The sequence below is a fragment of the Sarcophilus harrisii genome, chromosome 1, assembly GCF_902635505.1.
Source record: "Sarcophilus harrisii chromosome 1, mSarHar1.11, whole genome shotgun sequence".
In the NCBI taxonomy this organism is placed as follows: Eukaryota; Metazoa; Chordata; class Mammalia; order Dasyuromorphia; family Dasyuridae; genus Sarcophilus; species Sarcophilus harrisii.
The window spans coordinates 455,218,669-455,231,940 of record NC_045426.1 but is presented as its reverse complement, the minus strand read 5'-3'; the positions used below and the strand labels follow the sequence as shown (position 1 = coordinate 455,231,940).

Sequence of the window (13,272 nt, the reverse complement as noted above, 5' to 3'; positions counted from 1 at the left end):
TGGGAAAAATAATTCTATGATTTCCATGGACTCCCCCTCCCCGCCCTGCAAGAACAACTGATAAACTATTGTTACCGTAGACATGAGTATCTGGCAGATATGCTCTTGAAAATGACTGAAGTGATCCTATTACTTCCAGGAAAACAACCAACAATCTTTAATGCCAATGATAAAATTTGACTTTTCAAGCAAAAATAAGAATTTTGGAAAACTTGTATCTCTCCCCTGAGTTTAAAAAGCTTCCCAGACTTTAAAAAACAAACTTGTCAAATGGTGATAGTAGCATGTATTTTTTATATTGTATAATCAAATATGTGAAACATATAGAATTCTACATTAACAGTAAACCAAATGACCATGCATGACATTATAAAATCATGCATGAGGAGAAGATCCATTCGACACAAGACAGACCAATGGATTTTCATTGAAAACACACACACACACACACACACACACACACACACACACACACAGTTCATTGATATGATTTCAGATTCAATATTGTAACTATCCCTTAAGAAACTACCACCTGTTGAGTGGTCAAAGAATCTGAACACAAGTTTTCAAAACATATAAACCATAAACAATCATATCAAAAAATTCTCAAAATTACTAATAAAGGAAATACAAACTAAAACAACTCTCACATTTTACCTCATAGCCATCAGATTGGAAAAGATGACAAAAGAGAGAAAGTGTTGGAAGAACTGTAGAAAGAGAAAAATATAAATGAAAAAACACTAAAAGCCATTTGAACTCAAAATAGGCAATTATTAGTAGTAGTTCCAAACGATAAACGATGTAATATACTTCCTTTTTTCTTAAAAAAGAATGGCAGAGAGGACTACAGATGCCTTTTTATTCATCCTTTTCTTTGAAACAAGGAAGCATAGAAAAGGGGAAGATTCCAGGAAGTATCTGTGTCTTAAAAAAACAAAAGGTATCAATAAAATTTAAATTTCAGGGAGTTAACAGTAGAATATACCCACAAGTTGATGTTAGTCCTAAAATTACTACCCTTTTGCTTCCACAGCATGTGTTCTTTTATATAGCCCCTTTCAAACCTGTTACTATGGTCAGTATGTATTCTATATTCTCTCCAAAAAAAAGGCTCTAACAGTAATACTCTTTTCTTTTCATCATTAGCAAAGGACTTAAAAGCAACTAATTATGTATATCTATGTATTAATAATTTAACATTATTACGTGTCAGATCTTGTTCTTACAAATTTTTAGCAACTGCTCAAATTCTCTTATTATGGAAGTTTGTTCTAGTTGCTTATTTTAAAAAAAAAAAAGGATGATAATTTAGGTGGTTAGAAATATTTTTGCTAGATAGATTTTTTTCTTATAATTGCATTTGATCTTATAACCAAGAGGCAGTATATTAAAATTAAAAGCAGGTCTGGGTTTCCTGAGTCAGACACATAGAGGCTGTGACACCTTGGCCCAAGTGACAAGTTCTCAGACAACTATTTAAGATTATAAATTGCAGAGAAGGGGCTAAATCTGCATTGATAAAGACCATTTCCTCCATAAGGATTTCTTACCCAGATGAAATCACAAATCCAATTTAAACAGGTATATATATGCATATGCATGCATACACACACACACACACACACACACACACACACACAAAACTACTGGCAATATTAAAAAAGATAGAAATCATCTAACTTTTTTTTCTTAAAAGAAACTTATCTCCTTATCCATGGCAGTTTCATACTTGTAAATACTTAAGATACTTTTTTTTTTGTCTTAAGTCTGCTATTTCACCAATTTCAGAAACACCCAATGTAGAAACTAATGCTGATTAGTCAAATGACTCTAAATGAAAACCTTTAAGAATCACCTAGAACACTTACAAGAGGAAAGGTGATTTGACCCCAGTCTCCCAAAAAGTATATGTCAGATGTAGGACTGAATTTCTTTAAGCCAGAGCTGCCTTGATATCCATTAGGCCAAGGTTTCTTACAAATTTTTTCCACTTGAGACTCCCTTACACTTAAGACCCCTTTACACCTAAGAAATTTTTACACAACCTAATATATAAAATAGATACAAATCAAACATTTACTAACAATAAATCATAATTTCCTGATTCCCACATTCAGTAACTAGATTCTATATGAGGTAGAGAACCACAGTTTAGGAAAGGCCATACTGCCTCTCTGAGATGATGGGTTTTTATTTAATCAGCTCTTTGTTTTTATATGAATAGGATTTTTTTTTACCATAGGCCAAAAAGCAAGAGAGAAAAGCCTTCACAAAATTTTATTTAACAACAACAACAACAACAAAAAAAAAAAAAAAAAAAAAAAAAAAAAAAAAAAAAAAAAAAAAAAAACCCAGAAACAATCAAGTTCTAAGACAGAAAGTAGAAAGGGAAAGCCAGACAACTATGCATCTCTGAGCTATATAATCAATAAGGTGATAGCTTCCAACTATAGTAAATCACAAGCTCAGACATGCTCATAAGTGTTCAATATAAAATAGAAAAAATTTTTTAATCTCTACTTTACCTCCAAATGAGGTCAACCAAGAATTGACTCTACTGCTTTTTTCAAGCAAAAAAAAAAAAAAAAGACAGACCATCTTAATGACAAAAAACTGTACTGAGCCAAAAACACAAGCAAATGGGATTAGATAAACACTAGTAGACTACAGGATAAATAAAAGTTCAAGAGGGAAGAATAGATATACAAAGTCTCCTGAAGGAACGAGCTAACTTAACATTTATAACATTTAACAAGCACTAAGGTATCACTTACTAGCAAAGCCGAGTGGACAACAGGAGGATTGGGGTGGTCCATAAACAAAATGAGGCCTGGCAGACATCCTTGATCCTGGACAATGGCTCGTCTATTTAGCGGATCTGCTGCAAGATCCCGAAGCTGGTTAACCACCGAAAGTGCATCAGGCTCATCATTCATGGTGACAGAACTCATCTTCTATGCCATATGAAGAAATAAAGTCTTTTTTTTAAAATTCTGTTGAGAAAAATAGTTTAATTAGCACCACAGATTAATGATTTAAATCTCCTAGAATACAGCATAGAACCTAAAAAGATAAAAGCTGAATTAAATTTATATAAAGAAAGGGATCCTGGGCTATCTTGAGAAGCATCTACCCAGTACTCATGAGGCACAAATTCCCCTGTCCCCTGTCCTGCTCAGATCACATCTCTGGAACAGCATACTCAATTGTGGGAGTCACATTTTAGTTGATAAACTGGGCAGCACAAAACGAAAATATACTAGAATTATAAGAAATTCAAAAGTTTTATCATATGAAAAGTGGTTTAAAGGAATAGGGAAGATTTTGGCTAGAAGACAAAATCACAGGATCACGGCTTTAAAGGTGGGTGGGACCTTTAAATATTATCAAGTCCAACACTTTCATTTCAGTTTTCATCAGACAGTTGAAGGACTGTGACACAGTAAAAGGATTATATTCTAATTGAGTCTGATAAGCAAAAGTGGAAGAGAGTAAAAGCGGCAGGAAGCAAATTTGGTTTGATAGAGACTGGTAGATTTTGGTGCAATATAATAATATCTCCCAGGCACCAAACCATCTTCGTAGTCTCAGTTCTGCAAATTAACAAACTGTGTAAAAACAAATATTTTAAAAGGATTTAATTTCTTTGAATTTCATCGTTTAACTTAATCCCTTCATATTATAGTTATGTTATTCTAATTAGGAAATATTTGTTTAGAAGAATGAAACTCAAGTAGGTAGACAATACATAAAAATTCTAATCATATCCAAAGTTCAAAAACAAACCAACTTTCTCTTGCTGATAACCTGAGTTCTTATTGTTCAGTGGATGTTCTCCAATTTGATGAAAAAATCATATGGGCCATTTATTTATTTTGGAACAACAACAAAAAAAAGGTGTTAGTGATCACTTGACCTTGAAAAGTTGTATCAATCTTTTAAAAACTTTTAAAACAAGAGTCAAAATTTTAAAGAGCAAATTCTCAACTGTACTGAATTTTTGTAAATGTATCTATTCCTGAGTCACTATGCTCAAAAAAAAAAAAAATCCTCCTCCCTTTTTAGCTAATCTGGTTCTCACACAGAGACTCTGGTTTTCAGCTTTGGTTAAAGCCAACAGAACCTGTGCTAAAACAATACTATTTTGAAGAACCTAGACTCACTTTTTCACATAAATCAAGTATCACTGCTATACTTATTTGTATTCATAAGGAACATAGTAATGAGTTGATCTATAGGAATAACATTAGTATTTACATTGCACCTTAGTCTGCAAGCTACCTCACAATTACTGTCTAATTTGATATTAATCTATATTATTTTCTCTGAAATGTACAATACACCTACATTTATAAAGAAGAGATTCTTTGCCTCAATTGCTACCCAGACTTAATCACCAAATGGGTTCTGCATCAGTCAAACTGAGATCTGTTGAAGAACTTAGCTTAAAAAGACCAAGTCTCTCATTGCATGCTGGGCCATCTCCAGTCATCTTGATCTTTATCTGGCCACTGGACCCAGATGGCTCTGGAAGGGAAAATGAGTCAGGTGACCTTGCACAATCCTCCCTCACTTAAATCTAATTCACTTGCATGTCATGGCACCACTTCCCTGATGTCATGGTCCTCTTTGAGAATGCAGGACAAACAACCACAATAGCATTGACTTTTTATTTACTTGTCAATGTTGCAGTTTCAAGAAAGTCTGAAACTCACACAATGTTGAGTTGGAAGGGACCTACCTCAGAAGCCACCTAGTTCAACCATAGTCTAAACAAGAATCTCTTCTAGACTATACATATCAAGTAGTCAATTCAGCTTCAGCAGTAAAACTCCTTTTAGATAACAACTTCAATTGTTAAACAAACTTTTTTTTTTAAACCATATTAAAAAAAAAAAAAAAAAAAGGTGTAAACAGACCACAAAATGAATGATTAATGGAATGTTTTTTCCTTCTGGTTGTGTTTATTATTGGCTAGTTACACACTTTTCCCTATGTGGATAATGAATTGCTCATGCAAGCATGTGTATTACATATGTAGAAGACCTATGAAAAAAGAAGCCAGATAAGTGACCCAACTCAGATCTCTATCTGAGAACTAGGTACGCTATCAGTAACAGGACTTTCTGTACCCTATTAGACCTTATTTCTCCCTTAGGGCTTTTCTATCCAAGGGGAGCCTTAGGGGAAAAAACATTCTTGTAGTATTTTATGATATTTCCTCCCCAAATGCTCTTAAACCACAGCTATTGGCTCCTTCCACACCAAATGGGAGAAGCAATATGTAATTAGGTTTCAGAACAGCCAATCAGTCAAGTACCTAAATCAGATACTCACTGCTCAAACATATTGAGGGTCTTCTCTGGGCTATGTGCTTAGCTGTGGGCAGAATAAAAGAAGCAGCAAATTCCCAATATAATAGGAAAAAAAGGGGTTGTGACTTATCAAGTATTAAAAAGACCAACAATCCTGACACACACTTCCATTTTTCTTAAAATCAGATAGAAGACTTTTAAGCAGCTTTAACACAAAATAAAATCAAATTATATCTTTCTTCAAAAGTTGGAGGAAAATATGAATATTCTAACAAATGAAAACATGTGATTTCAAAACAGTACCTTTGTACATAATAGCTTACTCTACTCTGGTACTCCTAGAGTTGAATCAAGTTCAGATCAGGAAAAATCTCAGAAATAGATCCTATAAAGCTATCTGCCAGGAAACCAGGGCCTACCCAGTAAAGGCATCTTACTTTGTGTATGCTTGCCGTGGGAATAGTAATCAAACTAATGCTACCAACATAGTTACCAAAAAAAAAAAAAAAAAAAAAAAAAACCGTACCAATTTGTTGTCCTATGACAGCATTCACATTCACAGACTCTTAGGCCAAAACTTCCTTCTCTGTTCCACTTTCCTATAAGTGTCACACTGCCCTATTAAAAAGTAAATTCATTAAGGAAAAAAATTACCCATCAGATCTATGGATAAGAGTAGAGATCAAGACCAAACAAGAAAAAGAAAAGATACACAAGAAATAAAATGAACAATGTTTATTACATGAAATCAAAAATTTTAGTGCAAATAAAACGAACAAATAATCAAAATCAATTCAGCTAAAACTAGAAGAGAAGCAAATAAAGAAGAAAATCTTTGCATTAAGTTTCTCTGATAAAGGTTTAATTCCTAAGACATTTAGGGAACCAAATTAAATTTTTAAAAATAAAAGCTATTCTTCAATTGATAAATGGTCCAAGGATATAAAAAGGTGGTTTTTAGAGTAAGAAATCCAAGCTATCAACAGGCATATGAAAAATATTCTAAATCACTAATAAAAGAAATGTAAATCAAAATAAGCCTAAGTTTTATATCTCAGATACATCAAACTGGCAAATGTGATTAAAAAATAGAAGTGACAAATGCTAAAAAAAAAAACCAAGAAAACAGGTATACTAATGTAATTCCAGTTTTTGTTACTGGAATGATTAGTTTAGCTATTCTAAAAGAAATCTATAACAATGTTAGGAAAAACAACTCTCATTAATTATCCAGATAGTTTGGTTTTTCATATAAATTGCATCAATCTTACATTAATCCCCAAAGATGAATGTTAGTTTTAGAAGTTTAAAAAAAAAAAAAAAACATAGTTTTGGCTCCTTCCTACTATGAAATCTCCATGTTGCACCTTTCAAGTGAGTTTAAAAGGATAAGAGTGTGATGTCTTTATGACCTTTCCTCTTTTTTCTTCAGATATTTTTCTTAAAATAACTCAGTATCAAATACAATAGACAATCGTGAGATAGATACTTGATTATTTCATCAGGTCCCCCAGACTCCATTATCTCTATGCAAATGATTTCCAAGTTTTTTGGTTGTTTATTCTGTCCTACTTTTTCACCTGAATTTCAGCTCTGAATCACAAACTATTTACTGGAAACCCCCATATGGCTCAAACTCAATAAATCCAAAACAGGATTCACTATATTTCTCCCTAAACAAACTCTTCCTCTAAATGTCTTTACTTTGATTAAGAAATCACCATACTTCCTGTCATCCCACCTACAAGTTCAAAATCACTTCTCCCCTCCTCCACCCAATTAGTTGCCAACTTCTGTTAATTTTATCTCCACATAATTTCTCACATACATTCCCTACTTTCACTCCATTCACACAAAAGCAGTATGATATTATGGAAAAAATGTTATATTTAGAAGCAAGGAATGAGTTCAAATCCTAGATGTTTTAACTTACCTTGTAAAGCTACTTCATGTGTCTTGAACCTTATTTATAAAATGAGAAGTTGTAAAAAAAAAAAATGAGTTGTAGGTTCTCTCAATTCTCAAAATATGATCCTATGATATTTCATTGCCTTCCACTTGGACCATTGGATATTATATATAAAAAGGAAATTAATTGGTCTCTCCCTGCTTCCTATCTTTCCCCTTCTAAATCCAATATTTTACACAATTATAAAATAACTACTCCTAAAACAGGAATCTGATCATTACATTACTGTCCTGCTCAGAGATTTTCAGTAACTTCTTACAATTTTTAGGATAAAATACAGACCTCTGTGCCTGGCATTCAAAGCACTGCACAGTACAGGTTCCACATATTTGTCTATAAGTATTTCATATCATTTCTTTTCACATACAGTATGTTCCAATCAAATTGATCCCTTACCTTTTTTTTTTTTTTGGGGGGGGGGAAGGTGTCAAAAAATGACATTTCATTTCCTACCTGAGTTCCTGTATGAACTGTTCCCCAGGAGTCAATTCAATGCAGTAATTACTTCCTAAAGTGCTTAATATACACCAGGCACTATATCAGATACTCAGAAAAACAAAGAAAAAATAAGTCCCTGTTTTCAAGAAGCTTATATTCTCCTGGAGTTAGGGAGAAATATATGAATACTTATCATGAATAATGATAAGTAAAAATCAGGATACATACACACACACACACAATTGCAGAAGAAGAGGGAGACACACTGATAACCAAAGAACATAATGAAAGCTCTATTGTCAGAAGTGGAACTTCAGTTGAATCCTGAAGGGAGATGGGAGTCATAAGAAATAGAGGTGAATAGATAATACTCCAGGGCATAGGAGAAAACCTCTGCAAGGGCATGGAAGCCAGAGATAAAAGTCATCTTTGGAGAATGGCAACAGGGAAATTTGGCTGGAACTTAAAAACGAGTACACAAAAGGGAACAGTGTATAATCATCCCAGAAAGAAAAGTAGAAATATGATTGTAAAGAGTTTTTACATGCCAAGCAGAGAGGCAAGAGTGGGAATCATTGAAGCTTCTGGAGCAGGAGAGGAACTAGGATGAATGCAGCATAAATGGAAAGAGGAGAGATATGAGAGATTTTATGAAGGTGGAAATGACAAAACAACAGATGTGTTAAGAGTATAAAGAACTGAAGAAGGCACTGAGGTTATAAATCTGGGAAATTATAAGAATGCTGATACTCTTAAGAGAAACAGGAATATTAGGAGTTTAAGGAGAGAAATAATGAGTTTTGTTTTGGAATGTATGTTTTAAATATCTACAGGGAAATAAATAAAGTGTTCAGAAAATAGACTGAAACTTAGAAGAGAAGAGCTGGATATGCATGTATATCTTTAAGAGTCATCTGCATACAGATGATAGCTAAAGATGAGAGGTGAAGAGTTGATAAGATCACCCAGATGGAGGATAAGGAAAGACATGAGGAGCCATACAAAGAACCAGGATAATGATCTTCCCAAAAAAAAAGTCTAAAAACAGCAATTTCAGGAAAACACAGGAAAGAAGTATCCAGAAAGAGGGAGTATCCAATCGACAATGTAAGATCAAGAAAAGTAAGGACTGGAAAAAATTCACTGGACTTAGCAATAGAGACCCCCTGATAATCTTGGGGTTCACATATGGAGGGGAAGAAAACAAACTGGATTGAGGAATGGGAGTTAAGAAAAATGAAGAAAATGAATTTTTTCTATTTGTCAATGAGGAGAGGAGAAATAAGGTTTGATAGCTGCATGAGTTTAAGGAAAGATTTTTATGGATCTGGGAATCTAAACACATTTATAACTAATGGCAAAGATTAAAAAGAGGGAAGAAGGGACAACTAGGTGATGCAATGGACAGAACCCCAGCCCTGAAGTCAAACTTGATATCAGACACTTAATACTTCCCAGGAGGGGGAGGAGAGGGAAGGGAATTAGAAGCATGCTGTTGGAGATAGGATCAAAAGCACAAGTACTGTGGCTGGCACTTGACAAAGAAAAGACATAAAACTATTATTAAGAGAAAAGAGTAAAGAAGGAGAACAGAAAAGATGGTTTAAGAATCCATAGTTTTCTTCAAAGACCAGACCAAGTGCCACCAGTTGTTTTTCTCTCGTTCCTCCACTACTTTGTATTTTAATTGAAATATATCTAGTATCTCTGAAAAGGCAAGCTATTCCTTGAGGACAGGGGCTATTTCATCTTTGTTTCTGCATACCCTGAGTCTCTCACATTGCACTGTTATAGAGATAGCTACTGACATGGACTTATAATTTCACTGGCAAATAGAATCCCCTAGTAAAGAAACTCCCTTGACTAATGAATCATGGCACTTTCTCTAATCTTAGAGTCATCTAAAGTATTGAGAAGTTAATTAGCCTGCACAGAGTCACACAGTGTGTGTCAGTAACAAGCCTTGAACCTGGATCTTCCTGGCTTCAAGGCTTGCTGCTTATTCACTAGACCAGGGGTGGGGTATCAAAGCCCAGTGGTCATATAAGGCCCAATAAATCATTTGGTCTAGTCCTGCCATCAGCAGGCAACAAAAACTTCCCACTACTTGAGTTCTTTAAGTTGATAATTTTGTATGGATCTCAAATAACATTATAAATTTCTAAATGGCCTTTGGAAGAAAAAAGGTTACCCACCTTGGGCCATGTTGCTTCTACATAAATAGATGCTAAAAAATATTGTTCAATTGAATTTTAAGGATAAGACTTTCAAAAACTACACGTTCATTTAGCATTATTTATATTCAGACACAAGTTGTGTGATTCTGGGGTAAGTCACTTAACCTTTTTGCCTCAGTGTCCTCTGTAGAATGAGCTGGATAAGAAAATGGCAAACCACGCCAATGTCTTTGCCAAGAAAACCCCCCATATGGGGTCACAAAGAGTCTGACCATTGAAAAATAAATGAAAACAATGTGCATTACTAACATTTGTGCCCCCATGCAAGTTCATCAATAGATTTTATCAAGTCCTTGAAGATTTAAACAAATGTGCACAACAGAATTGAGAATTACATAGACCTTGTTCCACAAACCACTGTATTTTACTCAGCAAGCACTGGCTTAAGCACAATTTGAAAGGAGCCAACTACATGAAAATCTGTGGCTAGCACTGCTATACTTCCACACTTGGTAAAAAGCAGCCAAATATTATGAAGTGAAACATAGTATGGGGGGAAAAAAAAGATGCATTTGAAATGAGGTGTCAAAAGGCAAGAAAAAAATCAAAGTTTCTATGGCAATTCCAAAACAGAGTTCATCTGCAATTTCCTTCAAATGCTTTCTTCTTCCTTTTGAAGATATCATCATAGTTCTAGTCACCCAAGTTCACATTCTGTTATCCTTAATTCTTCTTTCATTTCTCATGTTTATCAGTTGCCAAGTCTTTACCATATCCACAGTATCTCTCCATTAGGTCCCCACTCTCCACTGAAATGGCCATACCAGGTTTATTGCAACAATGTCCTAAGAGGTCTGAAAAATTCTCATTCCAATCCATAATCACCTTCTCAAAAAGCATCAGTGCCTCTCCACCTATAAACTCAAATATAAACTACTATATTTCGGATTTTAAAGCCTTTTACAAGCAAGGTCCCACCTACCTTTCCAGTGTGCTTATACATTTGCCTACGTTAAGAAGCCAAAGAAACTTCACTATTTGATACTCACTCTTCATACCTTTCTACAAATACAGACCTCCCCCTTTTCATTCAAAAGTCATTAAATGCTTTTTGTGCTACCAAGACCTGAAATAACAAATAAAGGTAAAAACAGTTACATGTACATACGTGTGTATATACATGCACATGTATACATACAAATGTATATTTGCTACATGCATTTTACTTACATGTGTATATGTATTTACACATACACATACTTGAAAATATGTACATACACAGAGTAAACAAGAAAAACTTTAGCGGGATAGGCAATAATAGTGGAAGGCTGGGGTGATTTAGGAGGAGTTTGGATTTGATCAGTCTTAAAGGATTCCAGAAGACTTTTGCATTTCTAATTTCATGCACAGTTCAGCTCAAGCACAACCTGCTAAAACCTAATTACACCCCCCTCTGACAGCCCAGCCACTACTAGTGGCTTTTGTCTCCACCTCTCCACCAGAAATTACCTTATATTTGCTTTGTACATCTTTTTGCTTACTCACATGTATCTCCAGTTTCCCTTACAAAACATAAGCTCCCTAAAAGCAAAGGTGGTTTCGTCCTTGCCCCCCATACATCCAGACCCAGCCCCTAGGCACCAAGGCGGGGGAATGGGGGGAGAATAAGTGCTGACTGACGTGACTAGTAAAAGGATGAGGACAGTTAAATCTTTTTGGAGAGAACTAAAACAAAGAATCGACGGGCACCACTGGGTCCCACAAGACCAAACTTGGGGCCGAGCGGGAAACCAGCCAACAACGAAGGCCTCTCCTTGGGCGAGACCCACCCCCAAAGCACAGAGATCGTTTGGCCCAGCCCGGCTTGCCGGCCGACGCTCTGTCCTCCTGCCCACCCGTTCGCCTCACTGCCAGGCGAGCTGGGACGTCCCAACGTACCGACGCTCCGAGGGCAGCTTCACGCATTCAGGCCCCGCCGCATCGTGGAGCCGCACGGTCGGAAGCGTTCCAAGGCCCGCGGAGGTGGTGCCGTTCGCTGTCCCCGCCGAGGCTAGCGGAAAAGACTCAACTACCTTGGCCCAGAAGAAGGCGGCTTTGGAGAAGCTAAAAGCAAGGGAGGAGGACCGAACAGCGGACTCCAGCTCGGTGACCCGGTCACTTCTGCAGTCTCTGCGCGCTCATTGGCTCTAAGCGCGAGATCAATTTCCGCCAATTCCTGAAGTTCTTCTTAGGGTACGAAGGTCGTTGGCTACGAAGGATAAAGAGTCGTGGCCTTATAAAGATAGAGCCAATAGGAAACCAGAAACACTGGAATGGACCTCGCGCTTCACCGTCCGCCTGGGCTCTGCCTATAGGAGAAATCTCGTGGAGTTTGAGATTTAGAAAGAGCTTAGGTTCAGCTTTAGAACTACAATTCCCAGGAAGCAGTTCGTTGAATCTTTGCTAACTTTATTACAAGTACGAAAATATTTATCTTAATAATTATCAAAAAAAAAAAAAAAAAAAAGGTTCCTTTCTTTCTTTTTTTTTTTTTTTTTTTTTTTAAGAAACCACTACCAAGTGCGACCCACATTTACACCATCCTCTATTAAGCACCTTTAGTCAATTCAAGCATCAACTCCCTTTGGAGACAATTTTCCTCTCAATTTTTTTTTCTATCATTTTCTTATCAAGAATCAAATTTTGGACAATGAAATTTCCTCAATATAAGCAATAATTCTCCTATACAAAATTTTCCTATTTATTCGGAATGTATAATATAAAATGCAAATCCACCTAGGTAAATGTATAATGTTTTCCATATTTTATCTTCATTTTATAAATGAGAAGTCTGAGACTTACTGTCAATTCAGCTTTACACTATTCTATTTTGGGTTACTATCTCCCTTATATTTCAAATTACACAGGACTAACCCTCAACCTTCAATAACTCCTGCCAATTGCCACTTTCTTTCCTACAAATGTGCTGCTAAACTGCCGGATAAAGGTGGAGAAAATCACCCAACTGTGCTGACTGGTCCCCTAAAAGTTTGTTACATATTCTCACTTGGATACTCACTATTTAGTCCCATCAATTCACAGATGCACTTATAAACCTTTTCAGATCTCTTCAAATCTCCCATAGTTCCTTCTCCCTTCCTCCCCCCAATTCTTCTCAGTTAAGAAGCTTGCCTCCTATTTTACAGAAAAAAAAAATTTTTTTGAGGCCATGCACATGAGTTCCCTTTTACTCTCTTTCTCATCTAGCACTCTTATTATCTTCTATCATTGTCCCCCTTCATACCTATCTGGTCAAGCAATCCCATTCCATTTTGTCTGCTCCAATAGATTTCCCCTTCTGTCATCTCCCCTCTATCACAAATTTTCAGTC

At 35.7% G+C, this 13,272-nt stretch overlaps 1 protein-coding gene across 9 annotated transcripts in view; it reads right to left on the bottom strand.

Annotated features, from left to right (window-relative positions):
• ARMC1 (armadillo repeat containing 1) overlaps positions 1 to 13,272 on the bottom strand; it is an 89,727-nt gene that overhangs the window by 70,121 nt on the left and 6,334 nt on the right. The window contains exons 1-3 of one of the 9 annotated variants that reach the window (XM_031946345.1): positions 11,841 to 12,198; positions 5,845 to 5,936; positions 2,778 to 2,996 (exon numbers count right to left, since the gene is read on the bottom strand). In XM_031946345.1, coding sequence (XP_031802205.1) covers positions 2,778 to 2,954 — 177 coding nt within the window. In that variant the 5' untranslated portion in view covers positions 2,955 to 2,996; positions 5,845 to 5,936; positions 11,841 to 12,198. Of the gene's footprint in view, positions 1 to 657; positions 709 to 2,777; positions 2,997 to 5,844; positions 5,937 to 11,840; positions 12,216 to 13,272 lie in introns of those variants that run through there. The other 8 variants (XM_031946346.1, XM_031946344.1, XM_031946348.1 and 5 more) reach the window with 8 other exon arrangements.